General features: G+C 45.5%; 1 protein-coding gene across 1 annotated transcript; it reads right to left on the reverse strand.

Annotated features, from left to right (window-relative positions):
* Positions 1-1527: 1527 nt before the first annotated feature.
* Positions 1528-19840, reverse strand: LOC138267795 (C-type lectin domain family 4 member E-like). Its single transcript, XM_069217000.1, has 6 exons — positions 19693-19840; positions 10768-10878; positions 10326-10448; positions 8650-8801; positions 5518-5627; positions 1528-3371 (listed from the first exon to the last, which is right to left on the reverse strand). The coding sequence occupies exons 2-6, from the start codon at positions 10874-10876 to the stop codon at positions 3197-3199; spliced, it is 669 nt and encodes a 222-aa protein (XP_069073101.1). The 5' UTR covers positions 10877-10878; positions 19693-19840; the 3' UTR covers positions 1528-3196.
* Between the last annotated feature and the right edge of the window lie 1223 nt (positions 19841-21063).

Below are 21063 nucleotides of genomic sequence, written 5' to 3' on the forward strand. Positions count from 1 at the left end.
CCCAAAAGTGAATTTACATCTCTTGTTCAAGCCCCTGTATTCTCGTGTCTGGATGGTGGCAATGCTCTTCTCTGTGCCACCCAGAATCGATACTGGCACTACCTTAAGGTCATTGTAGACAGGGCAGCACATGTCATCCACGGCCTGAAGATACACGCTTCACATCACCCCCATCCTCATGGAACTCCAATGGCTCTCCTTGCCAGTCCACCGCATTTTGGAAACCAGCGGCATCATTTACAAAGCCATCAGTACCAGCACTACGCGTATCTTTCAGAAAAGCTCATCTTCTCCGGTGGTTGTCGGCACACTGAGAGCCAGGACACCTTTAGACTCCAGACTAAGAAGTGTAAAAAACAAGTCAGCGGGATTTTTTGAAAAAAATCAATGCACCCAGGATCTGGAAAAATATCCCCATATCCATCATGAATGGCCAAATGCTGTTCCAATTCAGGAATGAGTTGAAAATACACCTCTTTAAAGAACACTACACTACAATGCATTAATGCCCGCCATCACTCATTGGCCGTGACCCTGTACAGAAATCCACTGTCTGTGAAATGTCTTCATGCTATTGAAATACCACATAGAAGTACAAAAAGACAAATGAAAATGAATTACCAAGGGAACGTAAATGGGTTCTCCGATGCTCATGTAATTCTTGATCAGAGGAATACGGGGTGCACACAGGACACTTTTTTAAGCCCTGTCCGCCCGCCCTGTACCTGTTAAATCCTCCGCTAGTGGAGATGCAGTGGAAACAGGTGGACTATTCAGCACTTCCTCCGAGGAATGAGGACCCAGCTGAGGGCTATCTCCTCACACCCCCAACCTTTGCGCAGTCACACCTTATGCGCCAGAGGCAGATGCTTGACCGAAAGAAAAGTGTGAACAAACAGCTCATTGTGCACAGGTGCAAATACTTCGGGAGATTAGACCTTTGGCAAAATGGATGCTTTCCTCGCGGCACAGATGGGGAAAAGGCTTGTGGGATTCATGACCAAAGGGAGTGCTGGGCCATCTACAATGCGCTATCCTCCAATTACCTCTCACACACCTGACATGCCCTCTTCATCATGACACATACATCATAGGAGCATTTGCCATGGTGGTGGAAACATGGATCAATTAAGCACCATCATCCCCCAACTTTCTAAGCAGTGCGAGTGCTAAAAAGAGCAAAAATTATTTCTGCCTATTTTAATTCGAGTTTGCCGCCCATAAATTAGTCAAAAAGAAGAGTTGTGAGCTCAGTGCTGTGTGTCACAGGTTTCAAGGGTTCATAAAAATTGCAATATATTCCAAGGTCAGAGTTTACCTTCAAGACAAATCAGTGCATTTCTCTGAGTCACAGGTTTCAAGCTGGGGGGGCTGGGGGGGGGGTGCTTCTGAAACATAGATGCCTTCTTACCCAGAGCTGAGACAAATGGAAACTGGAGGAACTGTTTTTTTCAGTCATTTATTATTTTATTTCCAGCACTAAACCAGTGATATCCACAGGTCCGTAGGGGTTGAGAAATATTTTTCAATTTTATTACATTTGAATTGTCCGATTTCTCTTTCAGTGCAGCTCATGGACATTATGTACCAGAAGATGAGGATACACTGATTAACATTTTTCAGAGTTGCATTATTGTATTTACATGTGTGGTTTGCATCCCTACGATGGATCTCCTATCAAGGTGAACTTTGCAACGCAAGAGAATTCTCACATCAATGCTCTAAATGAGATCTATTTGATGGCCAGCCTCTCCCAAAATAAAATAGTTACTGGATGTTTAGAGAGAAATTATTTCTTAATCTGTTGACACATGTTTAGGTGCAATTTGATGCTTTCTCAAAGTTAAAAAATAAACGGCAATATAGTTTTACTACGACATGTCCTACTGCTAAATGTATTAAATGAAAGTACATGTTAATTATTTCATTTGTGGGTTAACTCTCATTATCGTCTTGATCTTTCATAAATTCCATCTTTTCACCATCACTACTGCAGGTGGTCCAGGGCCAACCACCTTTTCTATTCAACTCATTACAATCATGAAAGTTGAAGAAATAAACCAAGAATGTTGTCTGTTTCTGTGCTCTCTTGAAGGAATCTTGTGTCTTCATTCTTCCTTTTACTCCATCCCCTTATTGTCCCACCCATCTCCTGCTTCCCTTGCACCGTCTCCTTCCTTTTCTTCTCCAACTTCACATACTCCCTCTTCTGCCTCCTCCATCTTCACTTCCTCTGCCTTTCTGCCTTCTTCTCTTTATCCCACTCAGTCTCTTCCTCCTTCCGCTCCTCCTTCCAGTCCTCCTCTGTTCTCATCCTTTCTTCAATATTTGCCTTCCTCCACTCTTTTCTTGCTCTCTTGTTTCTTAGTATTCTGTATCTTCCTTGCCATGTTCTTCTTAATGTATCTCTCTTTCTTTTCTCTTTCTCACGCTCTACATTCTCTTCCTTCTTATCCCTCCCCGTCTGCTGTTCCCACTTCCCTCCTTCTCCTTCGTCTCTTCTGGGACCACCTTTGCCCTTCACTCTTCATCCTTCTCTAAACCTTCCTCATCCTCACAGCTTGTCCTCCTCCCACTTCATCTCTTCCTCTCCTGTTTCCAGGCCCCAGCTCCCTTTCATCCTTCCCTCTCTGTCTCCAACTCTTCCTCTCCTTCTTCCAGGCCCCAGCTTTCTTTACTCCTTCCCTCTCTGTCTCCATCTCTTCCTCTCCTTCTTCCAGGCCCCAGCTTTCTTTACTCCTTCCCTCTCTGTCTCCATCTCTTCCTCTCCTTCTTCCAGGCCTCAGCTTTCTTTCCTCCTTCCCTCTCTGTCTCCATCATCTCTTCATCTCCACCAATTGCTTCTCTTTCATTTCTTCCTGGCGCTCACGCTCCGTATCTCCTTTCTTCTCCTCCTGGTCCTCTCTCTCTCTCTTTCCTCCTTTTGTTCTGCTTCACCCCCATTACTTTCTTGTGCTTCTTCTGGTTACGTCGTCAATTCACAAAATTCTCTTTTGATCCATCTGAACATTTTAGAAATCTATTAAAAGATAATCTTTCTTCTTCTCATATGCATGGGAATTAGGATTCATGATTATCATTCAGAATTGAGAAACTGGTCCCTGCCGCCGAACTGTACATTTTGTCAGTAAATGTGGCGTTTTGCTTTTGAAATAAATGGCTGAATTAAAAGCGATCCCTCGCCTGGCTGGGTATTTCACGGGGTGAGATCCACCTTCGTGTCCTCCGCCTCTTTTTCACAGATGAATTTGTGTTTCTTTGCACAGGAATCATCGTTCCAAAGACCCAGAGCTCCACACGATCCTGGGGGACGCATTGTGGCGCAATCCTGCGCCTTTCCAGAGTCATTAGGTTGGTTGCAGTCCCAAAATCTAAAACACAACAATCAAGAAATGCGTCCCAGTTACCGAAAATGTGTGTATATCTTTCTGATACTTTCCGAATATAATGTCTATTTGTAAAGCCTGGAGCTGAGTAACTTGAGTTTAATGTTACCCAAAGGTGCCCATTTCATCGACCTCAGAAGGATGAAGGGCTGAGTGAACCCGATGGATTGAAACCTGTGGGTATGAGGTGAAACACAGAGTTCTGCGGTGACTGCATTAGTCTACTGAGCCACCTTCAGCCCGGGCCTGAGCTGCTGTGAGCATTGCATTTACTGAGTACCGAAGATGTTTATTTTTCCGAGAAGTACACACTCCTGATTTTAGATATGTCAGTATCATTCACACTGATGCCTGATGCATACGAGGTTTTTCCACCCAACAGAATTGCCACAGATCAGCTTAAATGGGGCAACATTTCCAAATACATAGGCCAGGCGGGTTATGTTATGTGGTAACTGTTATGCGATTTGTATAAAGGGTTTTGTTGTTCTGTCTTAGATGTTGTGCTCTATTAGCCTGCATTGCATTGCATTATACCTTTCCACCACGCTGAGGCTGTCATGTCATGTTAGGCCTTAGGCAACTCTAGGATGTCTCAAAATGTTGACTTTGGAAAAGGTGGACCAGGAAATAGAGAGGGAAAAGGAATGATGGAGGAAATTAGGAAAGGAACACTGTTGATAGAGTGATCCTCCTCAAGATGTTAGTGTTAGACTACCTAGAGCTCTAAAGAGAACCTTCCTTCTCAAATTGTTCGTCACAGCCATACTCTTCGCTACAGAACCCGATCCCTTCTCTCCCGTTCCTCTAATTTAGCTTTTTCTGATCCCACCACTTTTTGTTCTTCTTTTTCTGCAGCCCTATTTTCTTCCACCAGCCTTGACTTTGACTGCACAACTTCTGCTCCTTCTGACCAGAACTCTGTAGTTGACCATTTTTTCTGCCTTCTGCTCAGAAACACTTCTCCTCATTTTTTGCTTCCTTATTGGTCATTCTTCGCCCGTGGTCTTGTCAAACTCTAGAAAGCCTGGAAGAAACTGGCTTATCTCGTTGATTTATCTGTCAATCCCAGCTGTATCATGACTGTGTTCTACTTGTTTACTCTTTTTTGTTCTTTTCTTCTCAGCCATACCCACTCTTTTCTGCTACTTACCATCTTCTTTCACCTACCCTTATCCTTCCTCAATTTACAACTGTACATTTTTCCTGAGTCTTGTATTCTTGTGAAAAGTCTTTCCCCACTCATTCTCTTCCCCTTCTTCATCTGACGCTTTCAGCTCACGCCTTCATTACATTCATAATTCTAATTTGAGTGCGATCTCCCGGATGCAGCCAAGTTCAGGACTTCAGCCTGGGAGCAAATTGTGCACTCCAGGGTTTTAGTACAACCAGCTGAAATCTGGGTGGGCAAAAAGGGCAAATGTGCTCCTTGGTGGCCTCAGAATGGGAAATAACTTCCTCTAGTAGTAAGTCATCCCCAATTCCAACATGCTTCAATCAAAATGGGCCCCTAATTGAACATCAGGTAAATACCAACCCATTAGTAGTCACTATTCACTGGCTGATTACAAGGTGCAGACTGAATGTGGGAACAAGCCCAAATTGCGACCCATTTGTATGTGATCCTTTGACTTTTTCCTATTTCTCTTCCTCTACTTGTGAAATTACATCTCTCATCTCTAGTTGGTGTACAGCCATCTCCTACTTGAGTGCAATTTACCAAGTTTTCTATCACACAGTTCGTCTAAAACTATAATTTCAAGATTCTGAATTTAACACATTTCTTTAATATGATGTATTCATTTGCTCCTTCTATACTACCTTTCTTGGAAACATCAATTTTGACAACTTTCATGATACAAGAATGATTCATGTGATAGCTGATTGGATGTATGAGTTCAAGGATAAATGACTGAGCATGCAGGATGAGTTATTGTTTCGACAAACTCACCAAGGACTGAAAAGGCCCTTTTAGAAAAGCAGTACCTACTGGCTTTGCCTATGCTTGTTACCTTTAGTTAAGACGTCACTGATCTAGATTCAGTGCTTTGGTAAGTAAAATAAGGTAAAAAAGGAAACTAAACTATACAGAAATATTACTTATGACATTTTTATTTTGAAGGTGACTTACGATTCTGATTGCAATGTGACATTATTCACCCACTTCCAGACACCTTCTTGATCCTTATCCGTCAGACCAATCCAATAGATATCAGTCTTAGTCGTCTTTGATATAAAAAGCTGTAAGGGAGCAGAGGGAACAGGTTCTGTAAAACATCACAAAGCCCAGAGTACTTGGGGTACTGGTGACCTGTCTAAGTCACAGGTGGTCACTCTTGATGCCAGACACCTCACAGATAGAGTGGAGCTGGGTGCATGCAAGGATCCTGAAAATTTACTGACCAACAAAATTTGTACGGAAAAGGTCCTTCTGGAGTAGTACCACTTTTGACCTGCGCAGCAGCAACCTCTAGAACTAGGATATACCTTGAATTCAATTTCTTTATGATTTGAGATCTATTAATAGTGTGTTGCCCCCCTGCAGGCCTGTAACCACCGCCAACTTTAATGGAATGTGCCACAGTGTCTAATGCACATCAGTGTGCACTGCTCGCATAAATGCAAGCACATTTTGTGCATCCTTTTGTCATGTTTTCATCCTGGATTACTAGCATCATCCCTTCTCTCCCTACACCATCTCCATGCATCGCCATACATCTTTGTATGAGGAGAGGTTTGCACAGCTGTCAGCTGTAATGTACCTGTGTACTGAGTGAGGGTTGCCAGAACCTTCAATGTACTTGTTCTGTGTGTCTGGGAGTGGGTGTCTGTATCTGTGGGTAAGAGAGAGACAGCACTTCCAGCAACTTATTTTACTGGACATTTTGTGCCGAGTGGTGTGTGTGAGTTTTGTGCTCCATTGTTTTGGCAATCCTGCACCTGTTGTGTGTTGGAGCAGCTTGCACTCTCTCTGCTGCAGGTGTTACATGTGATATATATATATCACTAGGGATGTTTGGGTTGTGGCTACTCTCCCTTGTGTGCATGAATGGAGCTTTCATGGCTGATTCCTGTGAGGTGCCCATTCTGTTACTTTGAGGAAAGCTTCTTCTACTGTTGCTTGCGCTGCAGCTATTGGGTGTAGAAGGACCATTAACAGCTTTAGTGGGTGGGGGTGTCTGTGGGTGTCAACGTTACAGTCCCACTTTCATTTGCAGGGGGCAGCAAAATAAATTGGAGGGGCGCAAAAAACTACAATATACACACATAACATAACATACACACATAACATACATACATAACATACATACAAATTCATACACACATAACATATACACATAACATACATACATAACATAACATACACACACATACATACACACATAACATACATACATAACATAACATACACGCATAACATATACACATAACATGCGCACCAATATACATATTAAAAAAAAAAAAACACTTACCCTACTCTATGTCCTTCAGCATGACCTCGTTCTGCACCAAGTCCTCGGAGCACGAAGCCCACAGCCAAATCCCTCATCCAATCAAGACTCTGTTTTCATGGTGTTAAGCAGCATGAAAAAAGTGTCTTGATTGGATGGAGCGGGCCGGCTCCACGCCCCAAAAGGCACATTATGCCTGTGCCTTCTCCCCAACCCGGCTGTCCAAGACAGCCAGGTTGGAGAGGTTTGAAATGCTCATGTTGGTTTGGTCGTAGCAAGGTAGCCAGCCAAACCATCATGTGAACTTCAAACAAGGAGGCCCACCTCACTGCTGCCAATCATTGATAGCAGTGACGCACTGGCTCCACACCGCTCTCGCACTTTGTTTGCTGGCAGAAAGCATCACAAATAAAATGGTAATAAAATCGTTTTATTTTTTACGCTTTCTGCACAGCAGTGCAGGGGGCAACACTCCTCCGCTCCCACGGAACCACCACTGTTCATTTGCTTTGTATGAATGAAACATGAACTGCAGCCTTCTGTGCTGCAGCTGGACTGTGCGATGGAAGCTTGTGCTGCAGTTACTGGGTTGGATCTGTTCTGAGGTTCTGTGGGAGCAGCTTCCACTCAGGCACGGTTCCTCCGTTTGGGCAGAGGAGCGTCGCCCCCCGCCAGCAGCAACCGGTGCAAATCATTTTACATGGAAAGGATAATAAAATATGTTTATTATCCTTTTCAAGGGAAAGGGGCGGGGCACTGGGGGTGACGAGCTGAGGGGAGTGCACTGTGTACCCCCCTCAGAGTGCATGTGTGTTTGGCCGGCCATCTCAGGCCGGCCAAACACACATGCGCACAGGGCTCTCTCCAGCCCACCAACACGGTTGCTGGCTGGAGAGAGCCTGCACAGGCTCCCAGTCTGCCTGGGAGCGCCCTGGCTGAACGCTCCCAGCCAATCCTGACGCTGCTCGGAGCAGCGTCAGGATTGGGCGCAGGGCAGGCTGGGAGCCTGTGCCTGCAGCAGCAACGAGAGGGGAGCGGCGCGGGAGCTAAGCAGGTAAGTCCTTTTTTTTTTTGTATTAATTTTCTCCTGTGCCCCTTCACGCCCCTCCGCGCCCCCCCCACCCCTGAGCCCGACGCCCTGAAAAAGCCACGCGAGCCGATCCTGCTTCCACTGCTGCTGTTTTCTGTGAAAGAAGACGGCACTATTGATGCAGTGCGGTACTTGATCTTTGTGTGGGAGGAAAGTTATCACTACTATTAACTGTGCTATGTTTTCATGTATTTGTGTCTCTTTAAAAAAATCCTTTACTGCTGCTGAAAAGGACATTTATACCGCTGCTGCTCTGACAGCACGCGTCAAGAGAGAGAGAGAGAAAGAGAGAGAGAGAGCATGTGTGCGTGTGTGTGTGTGTGTGGGGCTGTGTAATGAAGTTCCACACACTGCACACCTTCTGTGTTTGTCAGTGAAGATCACTTCTTCAATATACAAAGCCAAAACAATGGGCTCGGGCAATGGTTCTTTTACACTTTTTCTCACCCAAATCTCTGCCTCAATCACCTGTGACCACTGATAGACTCAAGGTCTTCTCTTTCAACAGTGAGTGCATGTACATAGCTCCATGGATAGACACAGGGGCTGGTAGAGAAACAGATAGATTGACGATTGTTATATAGAGTGGTATACATTTAAATTTATTTTGAAATGCAGTTGTTTACAATGGTGCAGAGAACAACACTTTCGAAGCAGAAACACATCATGGAAGATGCTTTTTACCAGTCACAACAAAGAATTCCACAAATCCCCAGCTCACCTGCTCCATCAGGTCACTGATGATGACCAGGTGTGCCTGACTTCTCTTACATGCTGATCTGCTTCTTTCCCATGTGTTTGTGCCTTGAGAAAAGAAATAGCATGTTCCATTGTGCTCCTTCCAACGCGTGGGGCAGTCCGAGGATAATAGCTCTGAAAGATAAAAATGCAGTGAAAACAACCAACAACAATACTTCTGCAGGGTCAGAAGTAAAGTCTCAGGGGCTCTAACCAGGAACTCAAGCCACATTCTGTTTTTGATGGAGGTGCCTCGTGGGCCCTAAGTTGAAGCATGGGAGCTTCTAACTTCATGATCCGCTGACCTGAATGTATATTTCTGCAGTTATTCATTAAAGTGGCCCCACAAGTTCAGCGGCCGATCCCGGTATAACTAGTTTAGCTGTTTAGGATTGGTTCTGATCAAAATGCAATCTAACAGAGCCAAAGGTACCAGCTGCTTTCACCCGGTACTCAGGAAAAATACCATTAACACCTTCCATGAGATGGGCCTGGTCCACACCCCCCTGAAGCTCATGCTCTCTAAAAATAGAATTCCTCTAATTGCCAACAGCATCCTGCATCAACTAGCAAAACCCTGGCTCAACAACATCAACTTGGACTTATCCATACAGCAAGATTCGCTCAATGCCAAGCCACTCGGATACACCCAGGACCTCACCCACAAGGTACACATTGCCAGGAATCAAAAAGTGCCTAATATCAGCTTTTTCTTCGAATCTAAAGAAAGTGAAGTATTTCCTCCCAGAAGGTGACTTCGGAACTAAAGGTCAAGCCCTCGCCCTCTTGTGTCTGAGTGGAGGCAACAATCTGCTCCACAGACTCCCAAATTTCCCCCCAGGGCACTCTCCTCAACAAAACACTCCTTATCAAGAGCCTTAAGATTTAAGAGCATATCACCCCACTCTCATGTAAAATCTGTCAGAGAAGCTCACCATACCCAATGCATCTCAGCACACCCAGTCAGAACAACACTTGACTGGAGCCTAAAGTACAAAACAGAAAATCAGAGCAACAGGACAATTTCATCCCAACACCATGGATAGTAAAGATCCCAGCATCCCCCAGGACTATCAAAAGGAGATCTTTGGAATGTGCACAGTAGTCTGATGGCTGTGTGCTTTGTTACTAATACTTGTGTTCGGCCTCTGTTTCTTTTCTCAATCCCTGAGCCTTCCACACTGCATCTCAGATAACTTAGCCTCAAATCCAACTCTGGAACGACGCACAAATTTGTTACAAACAACTACGCAATTGGCCAAGCGATGAAACAATGCACTTGGTTAGCATGCTGTATACTGAAGCCTTTTTTTGGTATTTTTATTTGTAATGTGATTTGTAAAGTACCACATTCACTGGAAGGCATCTTGGATCTATTGGATGCAAAACACTAAAACTAGTCCTCTTGCGCCTGACAAATATCAATTTGGAAAAATACGTAAGCTTTTCTGAAACAGCATTTGTATTCCATAAATTCCTTTTCAGACCTACCTGAAAAAAACTGGCCCATTTTGTGAGTAAAGTTCTTTATGGGAGAGTCCCTAAGATGCTCACTTGCTCATTCAGCATAGGTCTGGCATTCAAAACTGCAAGGCCTACTTGTGACTCTCGTTTGTCTGTAGCACAATGCAAATCCTGGTCCAATGCTAGAGTACTTACCTCCACAATCAGTGCCAGGAGTTCTCTCTTTGCACCTGATGTACTTCATTGCCAGACTGAGATTCTTCTCCAGTTGGGCCAACTTTTCCTGGGTGACCTGGGCTCTTGCAGTAACTACTGAATCTAAGATGATTGGGGAAAGGTGTATTAGTGCTTTGAACTAAATTTTATTTAAAGGATATTATGTCATGTCAAAAAATCTCTAGTACAGAACAAATAAGTACGGGCACACACTGTCTCTATAATTGAAATAGGAAAGGGGAAAAAGGTATTGAGTGGAAGTACAGTGCGGGAGTGACAAAATGGGCAAAAAAGGCGATGTGATGATGCAAATTTGATTGCATTGTACTCCAGCAGAATCAGCGGAGACTTTGAGAAAGTGTAATTTCCAAGTAATTCATTGCATCTCTGAATTTTTTCAGGGACCGTGAATCTTACTTACAGAGTATTACACGGGCAGACAATGTGGCGAGCAGGAGAAGGCTGGTCACCAGCCCTAAATCCACCAGATTCTTTGTTGACAGCATCTTCTTGTCCTCGGTCTTTGTCATGGCTAAGAAACAAAACTCTGTGTCCATTACTTGGTCACTGTAGGCCAAATTCACAAATAAAGATTCTTTGCATTTGTTTCCTTGCGTCCGATTCAAGACTCTTCCTGACACTTAGACGGGGTGCACTTTCACTGTTTCCCTGCTAAGTTTTTGTTTGTGGAGTGTAAAATGCTATCTATTACCATTGTTGAGCGTGGGTTGGAGCCGTGGCTCATAGAAAGAAAAGCATTGATTGGATGAAGGTGTCCCTCCCTTCCACCAGCAATGGTAACCAATAGGATCTTACCCACAGGAGAACTGAATGTATGGCTTAAACCACATTATTTATCATGTGTAGACGTTACATATACAGGTATTTCCTCACAAGCAGAATACAAGGAGTTAAACACATGAATTGTAGTAAAATCACAAAAAAAAACCTTGTTGGTAATAGTGGTTGCAACCGGATAGCCGGCAAAGGACTCATGTCTCGGATTACCTATCATACTTAGGAAGTCACAGTGAAAATACAAAATAGTGCTGGATAGAATGCTTGAATTAATGTCTGTAGGAGGCTGGCCTGGCTTATAGTGGGTACCATGTGGTACTTACACCCTGTGCCAGGTCCAGCTATCCCTTATTAGTAGGTTAGAGGTGTTCTAGCAGCTTAGGCTGATAGAGGTCGCTATAGCAAAGCAGCTAGGCTGAACTAGGAGTCATGCAAAGCTCCTACTATACCACTTACATCATATAGCACTATATCATAAGAAACACAATACTCAGAGTTACAAAAAATAAAGGTACTTTAGTTTAGTGACAATATGCCAAAAGTATCTCAGAGGATATACTACCTTAGGAGGTAAGTAAAATACACAAAATATATACACAGACCAAAATCAGGTAAATAATACAGTTAGAAAGTTAGAGCAAACTCTGTAGGACACAATAGAATGCAACAGGAGGCAATAGGCCTAGGGGCAACACAAACCATATACTCCAAAAGTGGAATGCGAACCACGAATGGACCCCAGGCCTAGTGTAGTGTGTAGAGGGTCGCTGGGAGTGTCAGAAAACACTTAGGCCCTCATTCTGACCCTGGCGGTCGGCGGAGAGACGGCGGTCGGACCGCGAACAGACCGGCGGTATTAAAAATGGCATTCTGACCGCGGCGGTCCCCGCCGCGACCGACCGCTACTTCTCCACTCCGACCGCCACGGCGGTCATGACCGCGGGGCTGGAGTTTGCGCACTCCGGCCCGGCGGTCGTCCCAAGACCGCCAAGGGTATTATGACCCTGCCTACCGCCGCGGTTTCTTGCGGGCGGGAACCGCCGTGCGAACCATGGCGGTAAGCACTATCGGGGCCAGGGAATTCCTTCCCTGGCACTGATAGGGGTCTCCCCCACCCCCCACTACCCACCCGAGTCCTCCCCCCACACCCCCCTGCCACCCGCCAGAGGTGGTACGAACCCCCTCCCCACCCCCACCCCGACATGCACATACATGTACCCCGACATGCACACACCCCCAACATGCACATATACACACCCCCTACACACACATACACAACGGGGACACATACCCGCACACATACATGCCGACATGCGCACCTGCCGAACAGCACACATTACCCATAGACACAGCAGCACCCCCCGCCCGCATACACGCACTCACACACCCCCTCTACACACTCACACGCACACCCCCATGCACGCCCACATCACACAACACCCCCCCACCCCCTCCCCTCACGGACGATCAACTTACCTTGTGCGTTGGTCCTCCGGGAGGCGACGGGAGCCATAGGGACGTGACCGCCAACAGAAGACCGCCAACAGAAGACCGCCACACAGAAATGTGGGTCGTAATTCTGTGGGCGGTGTTCTGCTGGCGTGGCGGTGGAGGTTGACCAGTCTCCACTTTCCCGCCGACCGCCAGTGTGGCTGCTGGCGGTTTTCCGGCGGAACGCTCCCAGCGGTCAGAATGCGCACAGCGGCACACCGCCGCGGTCGGCGGTCTTCACCGCGGCGGTAACTCAGCGGTCTTGCGAAAAGACCGCCAAGGTCAGAATGAGGGCCTAAGGGTGTCCAAGATACCCCACACCAAGACCCTGAAAAGTAAAGACAGTAAAGTCGAGATAGGGAATTCTGCAAAGACAGCAGCTGACTGCAGTGCACTGAAGATGGATTCCTGGACCTGAGGACCTGTAAAAGAAAGGGACCAAGTGCAAAAGTCACAAAAGTGTCCAGGGGGGGCAGGAGCCCACTAAACCCTGGATGAAGGTGCAAAAGGGCTGCCTCCGGGAGGAAGAAGCCAAAGATTCTGCAACAACGGAAGATGCCAGGAACTTCTCCTTTAGTCAGAAGATATCCCACGAAGTGCTGGAGGATGCAGAGTTATTTCCACACAGAGAGACCACAAACAAGCCTTGCTAGTTGCAAGAGTCGCGGTTGAAGATTTTGGATGCTGCCAGGGCCCAGGAAGGACCAGGAGGTCGCCCCTTGGAGGTGGATACAGAGGGGGTGCTCGGCAATATGGAGAGCCCACACAGAAGCAGGCAGCACCCGCAGAAGCACCTGAACAGGCACTTAGAAGATCTGAGGATGAGGGTCAACTCAGAACAACAAAAGAGGTTCCCAAGACGTCAGAGTCCAACTCAGCGAGTTGGGCAATGCAGGATGGAGTGCTGGGGACCTGGGCTAGGCTGTGCATGAAGGAATCCTTGGGAGAGTGCACAGAAGCACTAGTAGCTGCAGATCACGCTGTACACAGGTTTGTCGTCTGGCGCTGGGAGACAAGGACTTACCTCTGCCAAACTTGGACTGAAGGACCACTAGACTGTGGGAGTCACTTGGATTCAGCTCCTGTGTTCCAGGGACCACGCTCGTTGAGATGAGAGGGGACCCAGAGGACCAGTGATGCAGAAGTTTGGTGCCCGCGGTAGCAGGGGGAAGACTCAGTTAACCCACGGGAAATTTCTTTGGGATTTCCAGTGCAGGGGGAAGGCAGACAGCCCTCAGAGCATGCACCACCAGGAAGCAGTCGAGAAAGCCGGCAGGATTAGGCGCTACAATGTTGCTGGTAGTCTTCTTGCTACTTTGTTGCGGTTATGCAGGCGTCTTGGAGCAGTCAGCAGTCGATCCTTGGCAGAAGTCGAAGGAAGAAGTGCAGAGGAACTCTGGTGAGCTCTTGCATTCAGAATCTGAAGAGAAACCCACAGGAGAGACCCTAAATAGCCCTCAGAGGAGGATTGGCTACTGAGAGAGGTAAGCACCTACCAGGAGGGGTCTCTGATGTCACGTGCTGGCACTGGCCACTCCGAGCTGTCCATTGTTCCCTCACACCTCTGCATTCAAGATGGCAGAGGTCTGGGACACCCTGGAGGAGCTCTGGGCACCTCCGCTAGGGAGGTGCAGGTCAGGAGAGTGGTCACTCCCCTTTCCTTTGTCCAGTTTCGCACCAGAGCAGGGCTGAGGGGATCCCAGAACCGGTGTAGACTGGCTTATGCAAGGAGGGCACCATCTGTGCCCTTCAAAGCATTTCCAGAGGCTGGTGGAGGATACTCCTCCCCAGCCCTTCACACCTTTTTCCAAAGGGAGAGGGTGTAACACCCTCTCTCAGAGGAAATTCTTTGTTCTGCCTTCCTGGGATTGGGCTGCCTGGACCCCAGGGGGGCCGAAACCTGTCTGAGGGTTGGCAGCAGCGGTAGCTGCCAGGAAAACCCCAGAGAGCTAGTTTGGCAGTACCCGGGGTCCATGCTGGAGCCCCGGGGATGCATGGAATTGTCCCCCCAATACCAAAATGGTATTGAGGTGACAATTCCATGATCCTAGACATGTTACATGGCCATGTTCGGAGTTACCATTGTGACGCTACGTGATACGCTAGGTATTGACCTATATGTAGTGCACGCGTGTTAGTGTTCGGGGAAATTGCCCTGAACGATGTGGGGGCACCTTGGCTAGTGTCAGGGTGCCCTCACACTTAGTAACTTTGCACCTAAACTTCACCAGGTGAGGGTTAGACATATAGGTGACTTATAAGTTACTTAAGTGCAGTGAAAATGGCTGTGAAATAACGTGGACGTTATTTCACGCAGGCTGCAGTGGCAGTCCTGTGTAAGAATTGTCTGAGCTCCCTATGGGTGGCAAAAGAAATGCTGCAGCCCATAGGGATCTCCTGGAACCCCAATACCCTGGGTACCTAGGTACCATATAATAGGGAATTATAAGGGTGTACCAGTGTGCCAATCAGAATTGGTGAAAATAGTCACTAGCCTGCAGTGACAATTTTAACAGCAGAGAGAGCATAAACACTGAGGTTCTGGTTAGCAGAGCCTCAGTGATACAGTTAGGCACCACACAGGGAAGACATATAGGCCACAAACTTATGAGCACTGGGGTCCTGGCTGGCAGGATCCCAGTGACACATATCAAACACACTTACAACATAGGGTTTTCACTATGAGCACTGCGCCCTGGCTAGCAGGATCCCAGTGAGACAGTAAAAACACCCCGACATATACTCACAAACAGGCCAAAAGTGGGGGGGAAAAAGCCAAAAAAAGGGGCTACCTTCCTACAATGTCAGCCATTGGTATTTACTCTGTGTCACATCACAGAACATAATTTATCTGCTCGCCATGCCACATGGGAGTAGACCCAGCCATATTCAAATCAGCCTTGATCCTGCTCCAAGAGGAACAGTCCAGCCTGAAAAGGTAAGTCAGGTCCTTTCCAAACCAGAACACAAGCAGCCGAAGACCCAAAACCCAAGGGGAAACTGACCTCAGGTTGCTTGTATTCAGGTTCAGGTTCAGGGAGGACCTGGCCCACTCTTTTTTGTATACTTTAGTTCACAATTGGAGCAAAGTTTAAAAGTACTAGCATTTTGCAGTTGTACATGTGTTCTTCTATATTTTGTGTTTTGCATTTGAATGTCTCAAGGCTTCTGAGACAGCCAACTCCCTATTTTTCAACATCCCCCATCAACTACCTCTGAAATCCTTCCCCATCTACTCCTCAACCCCCAACAAAGGCACGTCTCAACCAGCAGTCATGGTGTTTTCTCTAACCTCCGGCTGAGGGGAGTGCAGGAATTATAGTCAGTTACTTGAGAGAGACTCATTTTGCTAGTCAGTGTCCCAGTCTGTAATCTCAAATATAGAACGGAGAGGAGCCTGGTCTGTCCAATGTATAGCAACATAAGGCCTGTGAGTCCTGATCATAAGATCCAGATATTGAGACTGAGATCTCTCTCTCTCTCTCTCTCTCTCTCTTTCTCTCTCTCTCTCTCTCTCCTCCCTCCCTCCCTCCTCCCACCTCCCTCTCCTGATGGTTCCACATTTTCAGCCAGTCGAGACAGGTACCAAACTCACTTCTCTGATTGCTTCCTATATACTATGTCCCGTTGCCATTGACAACTAGAACTATAAAGAGGTCCTGAATATACAAGTATGAAGTTGGGAGATTCACAGCTTTACCTATTCTATCATATCTGTGAAGTCCGATGCTTGTATTGCAGTTGTAATTGCACCCATATAGCGCTTGCTACTCTTCAGAAGGCAATGAAGGGTTTTACGCAGGCAGCACGCTGCTTCAAAACCTACGGTTAATAGTTGATTCAGTGGTTACTGGTCATTGTTGTTTAGTGAGATTATATACCCAAAAGAAGCAGAGGAACACCAGCTTGCTCATACTTGCTCTCTACAATACAACATTGCACATCAGTATGGCTAGGCTTCTACAATTGCATGGTGAGGCTTATTATGAGCTTTTGTTTAGATCCCAACCACTGGTTATTGAAAATAGTAGCCCTCACTCACAATCAGTGGCCTGTGTCAGCATCGAGCCCTATGTCCAACACTGTTTCTGTTTGGGATGGTTTCAACCACTAGAATGGGAGCACTTACACCTTTGCGTTAGGGATCTGAGGTTACTGACCTCTTGGAAATAAAACTTTAATCTGAATTTTATTGCCTTTGGTTTTTCTTCTGCATTTTGAAAAAAAATATACATTAGTAAATGGTAAATTATTAATTGCATAAAAAGATCAGGTGACTTTCATCAGAAATGAATTATTCCATACGCGAGGGAACAATTTGACGTTTTAAGTATTTTTTCATTGCAGAGTTTTAGGTATACAGTGAAGGCTTTTTGATATTGCATGCAATTTGATGATGCAATCCTGTAGATAGAAACAAAATTATATGCTGGTGACATAATGCTGTATTATGGACTTTTGATAAGTACCAGAATTAGGACAACTGTCTATCCACTGCTAAGCTTCCGCTAGTCCACCGTTTCAGCAAGTACAGGTGATCAGCTTAGGAGCTGGAAATGTAGAATAAACCCTGGGCTCATATTTAGGGAGAAATATCAAGAGGTTCACGCTTTGCTTGAAGGAAGCATTGACTTTAATATCATAGCAAACATAAGCGAATAATCAAAGTAAATCTTACAAATTTCAGAAAGGAGATTCTTCAAATGCTGGAGTGGGTGTTTCTGATATTCACTCTTAAAGTTTGGCTCGCAGCATTCATTACAAAAGTTAAATGGGCTCCATTTTGGGTGCCATTTTGGATGGCACATGATATGGGTGAAGATAGCTTCAACAGACAGTGGAACTATTTTACCTGCATTTCTGTGCCTAGGGAATGGAGAACCAATCACTGAAGTGACTAGGATGGAGACAGGGCTGCCTTTAGAGATTTAAAATAGTGACTCCTTAGTTGGCCGGTCCCTGTACCGAGAATCAGCAAGGTGTAAGAAGGAGTGGGTGTGCTCCTGCTCACCCGTACTTCCACTTCATGCATCAATGACACCTTCACCCAATTTCTGCACTTTCCTTCCTTCTTGAGACCACACCACCATCCCCAGCAAACCTCCTTTCTTCTGAGTCCCTGCTCCATCTTCAGAGCTCAAACAACTACTCCAATCCCTAGTCCCTGGTACTTTCCACATTCCATGCCATACTTTGCCTGGTGTACAAGTGACAGCTAGGATAACTTAGAAATGCAACTCAAAAACATAGACACTGATATTGCAGGCTTCTTCAGCCTTATTTGTGAGAAAGATATTTGGCAGATTTTCCACACGTGGCTGAAAACATCCTGCAAACTGGATTTTTTAAAATAAATTTCCTGCAAAAATAAATGAGAGCATTTCTTCAGAGATTTACTCAAAATACTTTTAATACTTTGTAGTTTCATGAAGTTGCAAAATGATGGAATGTAATCATTGGAAGGCTTCTAGTGACAAATATGTTTTCATACGAAAGACCACCCAAGACCCTGAACCCTGAGGCTTCCCCATTGACAATGACATTTTGCAAGTTTACTAAGCGTTTCTCCCCTTCCAAAAGTCATCTCTTTCTGCATCTCCTCACAAGCCCCCTCAGATGATCCTTACTGGCATGCGAAGCTTCCATCAGCTGCTTTTTAAGCTGTAGGACCATTCTACACTAAAGGCTCGAGGTACAAGGCAACTGTGCGGTCGCAAAAGGCGAACTTCTCCGCTTGCTACCGCAAAATGGCCTTGTACAATGTACCCTCCCTACTTGCAAGTTGGTATCCTGTTACCAACTCGCAAAATAGGGATTGCGACCTTCAATTAGGTTGGGGCTTTCAAGGGCGTCCATTCCTTATTGCGACTCGGAGGTCCATGTATGATTGTTTTGTGACCGTGAATGCGGTCACAAAACAATTGCAGTTAACATCAATGTCAAATTGGTGTTAACCCATTCGAAAACAGTAAGAGGTCCCAGTGGGACCCCTTCTGCTTTATGAATGCATGCAAAAATTTTATTTCAGACCAGGCAGTGGTCCAGGGACCACTGACTGCTCTGAAAAAAGAAAAAGAAAACTTTTCATTTTTATTTTTGAAATACATCCCGTTTTCCTTTAAGGATAATGGGCTGCATTAAAAAAAATGCTTTATTGAAAAAGCAATCTCAGACATGGTGGTTTGCTGACCCCAGCAGGCCACCATCCCTGTGAGTGCAGCCATTTCCCAAATGGGCTGCAAATTGCGACCTGTCTCATGAACGTTAATGAGGCAGGTCCTTTGCAACCCATTTGGAAATCACTAAGAGTGTCTCAGACACAGTTGTACATTACAGATTGAGACTCACAATTTGCGACACACAAAAAAAAGATATTGCAAGTCACAATATGTAATCGTGTCACATCGGGTCCAATATCTGTTAATGTATGCCGCAGAACTGATTGTAGGTTAAGGAAAGACTAGAGGGCTACCTAGCAAACAAGATTAACCACCACCAGGACCAGGGGAAGTGTAAGATAACATGTATTTGCAAAGTGCACCCTTGGGCCTCTTCCAGCTGTAAAAACAGATATTTCTTGTTACCCAATTCTATGGTACTCATTTTATCGACCTCAGAAGGATGAAAATCTGAGTGGGCCTACCAGTGTGAAACCTGTTATCAAGAAGTCAAATACAGATTTCTAAAGTGGATGCACTAGTCCACGGAACCATAGACCGGCTTCTCTGTAGCGTCAAATATATATATATTTTTTTAGTTTTATATAGAGTAAATTTGGACCAATGTCTTTAGAGACCTTTACATAAACAAGGTACTGCATTACATGTTTGCTAAAGAATGGAGAGATAAAGTGATGTGCCCAGAATCACAAGATCTCTTGAACCTATTCCAGCAGGTCTGGCCACTAGGCCACACTTCCCCGAGCCAATATTAATTTGCTCAGAAGGGCAAGGCTTTTTGCAAAATTATTAAGTGCCATATCCGTTCATAGACATGCATCGGTCTATCAATCTACCCATGGCTGCTAATCTGGATTAGTACTGTTATTCGTACTTACTTTTAATGTTGCTTCTGTTTTTTCCTTTTGCTCTTGTGCTGCACAGGAACCCTGCTCCTCTGTTTGTACAAAACTGGACTTCAGTCCTATTATTTTGTCTCTAGTATCACTTGGGATGGTCAAGTCCTTCTCGATGGTAGAGCAGGGCTCAGCTTTTGATGATATGCCATCAGTTCACAGACCTGGGATCTTTTGTTCTCACACATCTCGCACAGACTTCTCTTTAGAAATTTGTGGTTCCATCAACTTCCCCTTTGCTATCGAAGCTGGAGGAAATTTCGGAAACTAAGTAGCCTTAAAGGGGTCATTTGATGAATAATGTCACAGTGGGTCTCAAATTCCAAGCAGAAGTCATCGAACAGGTGATTGAGGTGATGCAGAATTGGGTAGAGAGAGATGATTTTTCCTTCACTGGATGCCCATTTTAGGTGTCAATACAGTGGCCCGTCCACCCGTCGTGGTGACAATTTGCCCGTTTGCTATGAGTGACACAGCCCTGGATTTGCATAGAGAAGCAAACAATGCACATTACCACAATTGCACTGGACGCAGACCAAGTAAAGTAACAGTCAGCACAGTTTTTGATAGAAGAAAGTTATGCCGCAGGTTAATTAAACAAGGTAATGGGTCATCTTACGGGCGTTCCAAAAGTAGCCTGTGATGATGCAGCCTAAAGTGATTAGCAGCCTGCTTAGCCAACAAGCATCGCAGCAGCAGACAACTAATGCAAAACTCACACTGCTTCCAATGGGTGTACCCTGGTGCTAGAGACCGGAGCTGACGGCAACGTAGCTCCCACTGATGGTGAATGATTAGAGATTTCGCAAGGTCTCCTCTCCTGGGCACATTTTCTTGGTTTATTTCAATTGTTGATTAGATATCTGTCCTGAGCATGGTCTCATGTAATTGGGACAACAGTGACCAAAACATCGATGCTGACTTCGTCTCTGCCCTGGATGAAGTCAAGTGCCACCTAGTCAACATCTGACCAGAGTTTACAGACACTGTTTATCTTTGTAGAGCAGTAGAACCTAGATGTGCCTTACAGTGTTGTGGGGGTGTTGAGTACATTTCTGGACATGTATGTGTGGATTCAAACTGGACCTGACTTTTAGTAATGAAAAAACATAACCCATAAATTATTAAATGTGTTGCTGCAGACGATGTACACTTTTCTCGATATGTCCATATATGTGTACTCTCACTCATATACTTCGTAGGGTAAGAGACCAGTACACTTACTGAGGTGATTCATTCATTCATTCACAAACCCTCTGAAAAAGCTATATGGGTGTTTTCTTTGTGTGCAGTTTTGTTGTATTTTGCATGAACCCAAACGTTCAAGGGGCTACTGAGGTGCCGTTTAGTGGT

This window comes from Pleurodeles waltl, chromosome 12 (assembly GCF_031143425.1).
Source record: "Pleurodeles waltl isolate 20211129_DDA chromosome 12, aPleWal1.hap1.20221129, whole genome shotgun sequence".
NCBI classification, from domain to species: domain Eukaryota; kingdom Metazoa; phylum Chordata; class Amphibia; order Caudata; family Salamandridae; genus Pleurodeles; species Pleurodeles waltl.

Coding starts and splice junctions, on each gene's coding strand:
- LOC138267795 (XM_069217000.1), bottom strand. CDS start 10,876: ATGACAAAGACCGAGGACAAGAAGATGCTGTCAACAAAGAATCTGGTG. Junction 10,449..10,767: donor GTCTGCCCGTGTAATACTCT/GTAAGTAAGATT, acceptor CAATCATCTTAG/ATTCAGTAGTTACTGCAAGA. Junction 3,372..5,517: donor GTCACATTGCAATCAGAATC/GTAAGTCACCTT, acceptor GTTGTGTTTTAG/ATTTTGGGACTGCAACCAAC.